Source organism: Linepithema humile, chromosome 5 (genome assembly GCF_040581485.1).
Source record: "Linepithema humile isolate Giens D197 chromosome 5, Lhum_UNIL_v1.0, whole genome shotgun sequence".
Taxonomy (NCBI): domain Eukaryota; kingdom Metazoa; phylum Arthropoda; class Insecta; order Hymenoptera; family Formicidae; genus Linepithema; species Linepithema humile.
The window spans coordinates 18,658,704-18,667,332 of NC_090132.1; the positions used below are offsets into that span (position 1 = coordinate 18,658,704).

Below are 8,629 nucleotides of genomic sequence, written 5' to 3' on the forward strand. Positions count from 1 at the left end.
ATTGTGTTTGTATTTTCTTGTAATTAGATAATTGATTTCTAATGCTGCAATCATAATGGTGAAAAATAATTTTTAGAAGTTTATTTTACATTCTCTATATTTCATTATAAATATAAGATTTTGTCGCTGCTGAATTGTATAAGCAAAAAAAAAAAAACGTATATCGCCAGATGCAGTAAAATAGTAGTAGGAGTGCACCAATCACGTGAAGCCAAAGTTGGTCGTGCGTTGAGTTTTATAATTCTCATTGTATTTGTACTTTTTTCAATTAAATAATCGATTTAATAATGCTTTACAAATAATTCTTAGACATTCACCTTATATTCTCTGTATTTTATAAATGTTATTTTATAAATGTTAGATTTTGCCGTATGCTAAGACCGTATAAGCAACAACACATAATTACGAGACGTAGTGAAGCGGTAGTAGCAGTGCACCAATCGCGTGACGTGCCAAAGCTAATCGTTGCACGCTAGCACGCCATTGGTCGCACGAAGTGTTGCGGAATGGTATAAATACGGCGCAGGAGGGAGCGCCGTATTCAGAGCGAGTTGGGCTATCGTACCCTTCACGTGTGTTTGAGAGTTATTATCGTTTGCTAACTGCGAATATGTCTGGTCGTGGAAAAGGTGGAAAAACTAAGGGAAAGGCGAAGTCCCGATCCAGTCGTGCCGGACTCCAATTTCCGGTTGGCCGTATTCACAGACTTCTGCGAAAAGGAAATTATGCTGAACGCGTAGGAGCCGGTGCTCCAGTTTATCTGGCTGCCGTTATGGAATATCTCGCTGCGGAAGTATTGGAGTTGGCAGGAAATGCTGCGCGTGATAACAAGAAAACTAGGATTATTCCTAGGCATTTGCAGCTGGCCATCCGTAACGACGAGGAACTGAACAAATTATTGTCTGGCGTAACCATTGCCCAAGGCGGCGTACTGCCGAACATCCAAGCAGTCTTGCTGCCAAAGAAAACTGAGAAAAAAGCTTAATTACCATCTGATACAAACGGCCCTTTTCAGGGCCAACAATTCGCTCATACGTTGGTTATCTCTCGTTTGTTATTTATCATTTACTCACTGAAAACTTGCAATTTTTATTTGGAATAGAACAATTTTGGCCATTTTCAGCGGATTTCATGAAATCTATTACAGAAGAGGTTATTTTTTAATCAACAAAGGAGACGTCGAAGTGCTGCTTTCGTTCTGTTTTCGTGTATTCACGACTGGGACACGAAGCAGGGTAAACCTGATGGAACCTTAACGATTATGGAGCTGTTATGGGCACGAACGCACGCAAGCATGCATACACGCGAGCGAGCACGCACGCACGCACGCAGCCACGCACGGGAATTGTCGGTCGTACAGTTGAGTGTACTCACGCGAGCACGCACGTAGCATGAACAAACGTACACTCACAATAAGCTTCGCCTTAATGTAAGTCTATATTGCCGTGAAACGACGTTTTCGATCCAATGCCCGTGTTTCTTTCTTATGAAATAACATTTCGCAAAGAAGACAAAATGAACACGCAACAAATGACTATATTTATTCATAAATTGAAAATAATTTAATATTTCAAAAATTTGAGATGACTACCTTTATCAAAAGAATTTATTAATTCTAAAAATTAAAAATAAACTAAAATACGAAAATCTTATTAGCCTTTTATTTAGTCTTGATATTTGTGTTAATTGTATCTTTTATTCCATTTCTTTGGTTTTTCTACAATTGTAAAGTCGGAATGTATATGTTGTATAAATCGTATTATAAATTAATGCAATATACATGTAATTCTTTAATATTTGCTTGTGCCAGGATATTGGCTTCAGTACCGCGTTGTTCGAAATTGGCGGGTAGACGTGAACCAATACCGTTGGCAGCCATGCTGTTCAGCCGTGGTGCGCTCCCGACTCCGACGATGTTTGTGCGTGCCTGGCACGGCAGCTGTCTCATTGTCGTGTTCGCTGTCACCGTTGTCGCGTGAGAAGGCTCGCGTACGCGCGGACACCACGGTGCGATAGCGTCCCGACACTACCGAGTGTGCCGTCCAAATCAACGCGACATGTCAAGTCAAATATGCCTAAAGTGGAACAGTTTTCTCAGCAACATTGCAACCAGCTTCGAGAGCCTGTGGGAGGAAGAAGGTCTAGTGGACGTGACTCTCGCCAGTGACGGACAGTGTCTCACGGCTCATAAGGTGATACTCTCGGCCAGCAGTCCCTTCTTTAAGAAGGTCTTCCAGGTAAGTCAAGATTGTTCGGCATCGAACTCGCGAAACTCGCGTCACTTTGAAAAACTCGTTGCTTGTCCTGTGCCTGATTTCACTTCATCTTTGCACGCATGTTGTTATGCCTCTACTCGTGCGTTTGATAACAACATGTTTGACAGCTGTCACGTAATTTCAAAGTGCCCTCGTGTTGAGGTTAGAGATGATTGTTTTGCTATTTCGATCATTTTTGAAACAAACTCTGCGATTACGACACCGTTAACGGTTGATGGTTCTTCCAAATTTTTAATTTCAAGCACTTTCGCGGACTTTTAAAGATTTCCGTGTTTATCTCGATTTTTTTTTTGGCAAATAGCAATGTATTTATTTTTTTTTTTCTAAATGAAGTGATACATTGTTCTCAATATAATCAATACAAATGTTAATTTTTGTAGTATTTATAAGTATAATATTATTTGTTTCATTTCTTTATATGAAAATAATAATATAAAACAATTTATGTGTATTATTTTGAATAAAAATCCATCAATTATGTTAAAGTAAAGAAAAATGATTATTAACTATGATCTATCTAATTTAAAATTATTAATTGTGATATTTTATATATAATATTATAAATTTCATGAATATCTGTTGTGATCTAGTTTATTTTGTCGTAAATTTTCATTTATTATTATAAATAATGTTTGCTTTTGAATTAGTATATTTATCTTAAAAAATTGCTTATGATAAGCTTCAATTAATTTATAGCAATAAATTAAAAACAAGGAGAAAGAAATGCTTTATTGATTAAAATATTTATATTATAATTTGATAAGCAATATAGATTAATAAATTGAACATTAATGTAAAATAAAATTATATTCTGATAGTTTTATTTTATTTCTTTAGACAAACCCATGTCAACATCCGGTTATAATACTGCAGGATGTACACTTTAGTGAATTGGAGGCACTACTTATATTTATATATAAAGGAGAGGTAAATATTGAGCAAAAGAATTTACCAGCGCTTTTAAAAGCAGCAGAAACATTACAAATTCGAGGCCTGTCTGGTGGAGATATCTTTGGAAAAGAGTCTTATAAACGGCTGGCTGAATTAGAACAGACTGATGGGGAAGATGTACCACTCATCAAAGAGGAAACATCTAAGAAGAAACAAAAAGTTAGCAAACAGCAGAATAATTCTATTTTGGAGAAAGCACTGACACCTAGAATATCACAATCGGAAAATACAAATGAATCGGCCGTTAGTGATCAAAGTGGAAAAGATGGAGAATACATGTTGCCTGAGTCATTACCTAATCCAGTATATCATCGTTTGGAGATGAAAGTTAGTTTAGAAAATAATTGTAACAATGATGAAATAATCGTGTCTTAATGGCGTGAAATATGGAATTTATTTCAAACGCATTTCAGATAGAACCATTGGAAATGACAGTAGAGGATCTTCAGAAATCTTCACAATCTCCATTGGATAAGGAAACAGCAGAAAGGCTAGACACAGGACAAACGGATGAAAATCAAGGTTAGTGTCATATTTATGTTCAAATCGAACTTTTTTTTTTCTATGAAGAAAAATAAAAAAGTAAAGAAACATTTTAATTGAAAATGTTCCTTTATTTTTTTGACTTTCTCTAGTATTTAGAATTGTGCAATTTTGTACTCATTATTTGGCAGATATATAAATAGATAAATTTTACACACATTACATTTTTTTCAAGCATTATGGATTTTGCTAAATGCAACATTGATTTTTCTTTGCATCTTCATTATTGCTGATGTCTCAATTTTATAGTAAAGAGAAATTTATTAAATTAATTACCTAAAGATGTTATATTTTGTATATTCAAGTATATACACAAAATATTTAAAAAATATCATGTGTTTTCTTAGCTACAGTTTTCAAGAAATATATAAAGATGATTTTTTTTAAAAGATTATTATTTGTCACATATTTTTTTATTTTTACTTTTGCAGTAGAAACTTACGTTTCAATATTTTGTACTAAATTTTTTTAATGAAATTTTTGCTGAAATTTATCAAACATCTTGCAACTGAGAAAGTGCGTGATTTGTTCTCAATCATCTACCGAATTTATAAGTCGTTAATGCAGTTATTATGTATATTATTATTTTTCTTGACAGTTAACTATATTACATTAAATTTAATAAGAATAGGAGGAAAGCATTAGTGTTATTAATCTATATGCCAAATTTGATTAAAATAATAAATTTTAATTTAATTGCGACTATCATATTTTGCTTCTCGGAATCCGAATCCGACGTTATTATTTAACACATGTTGCTTCTGATCTATCGTTTCATTATCACCTGCACAAATGCTGTATACAATTATGTACACTGATTCACTATCTTTGCATATGTCCGGTAGCTACTGTAGTATCAAAGCTTTTTCTTTGATACCGCAAATCGTAGCTTTTTCGAATCTTCTGTTCGCTTTCATTGCATATTCTGTTTTGCTCGTTTTTGCGCGCCACATTTCCTTTATTTGCTGTGCTGCAAAAGTACCGTAAGAGGGGTAAAGAAAAAAAGATTGCGTGCACGAGTAAAGAGAACTCTATCAAAAAGACAATGAGAGCGACGTAATTAGCGCAAATTATAAACATTTTTGCGGCTCATTGCATTAAAATAAAAATATTTCGTGAATATGGAAGTATATCGTTGTCGCCTGTTCTAAAAAAACAATTGATTTATAACGATTCACGTAAAACCGGCAGTAATCTTTTGCGATTTTTATTCTCGCAATTCGGGGAGTTTTGTAAGAAATCAAGCCGTCCTCGGCGTTACGCCTCGATCGGCAGTGCACAAGCGTATGTGCGTGCATGCGTGAGCGATGCATACGTGAAATGGAAGATGCGTGATCGGTCCTTCATATTGTAGGCTTTATTAACTCGCTCGCATTTTCTTTATTGTGCGCGTAATTCACGTGTGTCGGGCATCTCGTGTCTAAAGCGCGCTGTGCTGATGTGTGTGGCAGGGTCTGGGAACAGTCCTGCTGAAGACATTTCCGGTTTATCTGGCTTGTCCGGGCTAAGTGGATTCTCGGACGTCAAACCGCTGCTTTACTCGTATCAGCACCTACCTTATGCCGATCTCCTGCCGAGCCCGGACATAATTTCGACCTGGGCGTCGTCTCGACCGATGGATCATTTAGCCTGCGATCTCATGAAAATCCTTTTCACGCCGGAAGAGAGGATTCTCTGCAATGTCAACGGCAAGATGGGCAAGCAGCAATTTGACAGTAACAAAATACACTTAATCCGGGAGGTCCTGTTGCACTTCAGCGGCATAGCGCCGAATAGCATCGAATGGGAGGAAGCGTGGAAGAATTGCGTAACCAAAATTGATACTAGCAATAGGGGCTTGAAAAGGTATCTGTTTCAGAGGCGTTCGGTCTACACCCAATGACTAGGGCGTTTTAGGTCAGGGGTCAAACGGAAACGTTTCCACTGGCTGGAATAGGATCGTTTTTCTTTTTTTAAACCCGTCGCCCCGTTTTTGCTCGCGGGACTCGTCCGTCGCTTGCTTCTCTTCGATATGAGCTTTTGCGCTTTACATTTAGGGCGTTGTAAAAAATTGGTGTAAGTAATCAATAAGATTCGCGCGTATGTAGCCATTACGGAGGAAGAAGAAACGGACGGTCAGGCATCCGTGATTAAAAATTGCAGAATTAACATGCAATAGGATCGAAGCGAGCGTTCTCCGATGCACGGTGATGATTCTAGATTGTAGATTTTCGGGGTGACAGGGTGTTTAGGAAGAGATTGTCATTGTAGATCATTGTAAACGCGGTCGAGAATTATTTATACGCTTTAGGTTTGCCACTCAGCGTGACAGGTGGCAAACGATCGAATAATTCTAAGCCCTTTTCGTAGTTCCATTTTAATTTTATAAAAGGTGAAAATTTTTATCTTTTCAAAAGATGGAAATGTTCATCTTATTAAAGCTGAAAATTTTTATCTTATCAAAGAAAACTTTGAGGCACTTCGTTTGATCTCTCCTCTCGTTCTTCTTCACGCTCGCACTTCGTATGTACAACCCCTTAATGTACGCATTTCTTTTTTCACTTTTTTGGGAAAAATCATAAAACACCTTTTGCTTGAAATTAGGATGTAAAAATGTTATAGTATCTTTTCTCATTTTTATGATGAAATATTTTTACTATAACAGAGAGAGAGAGTGACGGCAATAATAGGCATGCAGAAATCTATTAGGAAATCCTTGCATATGTCGCAGGTGTGTACTTTAAGGGGTTGAAGAATCTTTTCTCTTGTCGCGGACGCGCTCACGAGCGAGGTCAATTGTCCAGCTGTCTGCGCATCTTTATTTTTCATATGGCATCTTGAATAACGTAACATTCCTCCTTATTGTTTATTTACGGTATATTCATGCGAGAACTTACTTTGATGATAAAACATGATATTAAAGAGTTGGCGTATCGGGGAGACACGCAAGTCTCTCTTTTTTCTCTCTCGCACTCGAATATACACATCACGTACTCGCTCACACATTATCAATACGGACGGGATGCGCGTGCATACGCGTACACGTACTCACGTAGAGGTATATATATGGTATGTATGTAAATATATGTATTTACACGAGGATATGTGTTGGTCGTGGCGATCACGCGCGTGTGTAAATACGCAGCACGCAACGATCACGGCAGTTCTATGTAAACTTAAAAGAAAGAGAAACCGTAGCTCGTATGACAGGAATAGTGATTTTAAGACATGCTTCTAGAGTATTTAAATCGCAGCAGAAGGTGGTGTTCAGGGTACGCCACAAACTATTAGGATATGCGTTGCAAATCAACGTATGATTTTTACCGTGCGTCCCTTTCTCGAAACTCGCGCGAAAGTGTTCTTTGATCTCTGTTTACTTGTAAAGTCATGTTTTTATTGGTTGTGCGATACATTGATCATTGAAACGTACTGACAGCTTCGAGCCGGCTATCATTTAAATTGATATTATTGTAGACAAGAGAAACGACTGTTTGCAAATAAACCTATTTTTCATTTTTAATTGTCGCTTTATTTCGCGATACCTATCATGTTCCTTTGTTTATCGCGTATCTGCGTAAAAATTAATTTTATAATATTAGAGCAATAATTTTCTCAGATCTCTTGCAGAGACATGCAAATATTTTTTATATGTATTATTTTATATTATGGATGTCGTTTAAGTCACAGAGTGAAACAATATGTTGTTGATTCAAATATGTGATATTTGTATTATTGAAAAATGAGACATGTATTACGGTATATTTTTTTATCTTTGTATTACGTAAGTAAAAAAAATGTTAAAAATTTAAGAAAATTGATTGCTAAATTTATCACCGATTATATGGATCAATATTTAGTTTACGTGTAAAATTCCTTCTAGGGAGAACAATTGAAATGATAAATTAATAAAAGAGGACGTTGAAATGATAAATTGAAATTCTTTACAGGATCGTCGAAGCCGATAGTGACAGTGATAGCTGAAGCTCGCCATACCTCTCCAGACGCGCAAACACACGGGAGAGATTTACTCGCGGTTGAACAGAATTCGTTGTGGAATATCTCAAAAATATTGGAGGACCCACCGCTTCACTCGTCGAATCATTTTCGTACCGAACAAATGCTAGATAAACCAGAGTCGTCGAATTTCCTCGTGACACACAGTTCTGAAGTTTCGCAGCTCGGTTTTTCCGAGTCTCATAATACAGATTCATCGATGGAAAGAAGTGGACCGGCGTATCAACCTTTTCCCTGTCCCTTCTGCGATAGAGCGTACACGAGCTGGGGCTTCCGTCGAAGGCATATAAAAGCTGTTCATACTATCTCTCCATCCCTCAATTGCAAGTGGTGTTTACAAGTGAGTTTTTGGAATTTCCTGATTCTTATTTCAGGATAAAGTAAATGAATTGAATTGCTAACATTTGCACGTATGACGGATAAAGTAAATGAATTGAATTGCTAACATTTGCACGTATCACGGATAATATTATCTTTTTATAATTATCAGGTTCTACCCACACACGCGGCTTGGAAGCGGCACGTGGTATCGGCGCACAATCTATCGTCTAGTGATGCGCACAATGGTCTTTTAATTTTGGAAGAAGCACACATGGTACTGCAAATAGCGCATCCTACCAGATTAGATACATTGGTTAACATGATTAAACAAAGTTCGCAACAAAACTCTGGTCATGATAGCACTCAACCGGATAAAAATTAGGCAGTCGTTAAAATTGCCGATTACATGTGAGTATTGCACAATTTTACAAGCAGGACTTGCTCTTAATTTTAATTTAATAAAATTCGTATTGTTGATGACATAATCGATGAGATTATTAATGTACAATGTTAATGACATAGTCATTATGTAAGGACCAAACCGT

At 36.8% G+C, this 8,629-nt stretch overlaps 2 protein-coding genes across 10 annotated transcripts in view; both read left to right on the forward strand.

Annotated features, from left to right (window-relative positions):
• Positions 1 to 54: 54 nt before the first annotated feature.
• Positions 55 to 1,016, forward strand: LOC105676131 (histone H2A-like). The gene has a single exon (XM_012373790.2). The coding sequence runs from the start codon at positions 611 to 613 to the stop codon at positions 983 to 985; it is 375 nt and encodes a 124-aa protein (XP_012229213.1). The 5' UTR covers positions 55 to 610; the 3' UTR covers positions 986 to 1,016.
• A 147-nt stretch (positions 1,017 to 1,163) lies between these two features.
• The window catches only part of LOC105676079 (protein abrupt-like), a 55,169-nt gene continuing 47,703 nt past the window's right edge, over positions 1,164 to 8,629 (forward strand). For 7 of the 9 annotated variants that reach the window (XR_010890149.1, XR_010890147.1, XR_010890150.1 and 4 more), the window contains exons 1-6: positions 1,164 to 1,429; positions 1,811 to 2,237; positions 3,114 to 3,554; positions 3,641 to 3,749; positions 7,697 to 8,103; positions 8,254 to 8,492. Coding sequence is in view for 3 of the 9 variants with exons in the window: in XM_012373689.2 (XP_012229112.1) it covers positions 2,058 to 2,237; positions 3,114 to 3,554; positions 3,641 to 3,749; positions 7,697 to 8,103; positions 8,254 to 8,466 (1,350 nt within the window). In the remaining 6 variants the exon portion in view is untranslated. Of the gene's footprint in view, positions 1,430 to 1,784; positions 2,238 to 3,113; positions 3,555 to 3,640; positions 3,750 to 5,221; positions 7,270 to 7,696; positions 8,104 to 8,253; positions 8,493 to 8,629 lie in introns of those variants that run through there. The other 2 variants (XM_012373697.2, XR_010890148.1) reach the window with 2 other exon arrangements.

Coding starts and splice junctions, on each gene's coding strand:
- LOC105676131 (XM_012373790.2), top strand. CDS start 611: ATGTCTGGTCGTGGAAAAGGTGGAAAAACTAAGGGAAAGGCGAAGTCC.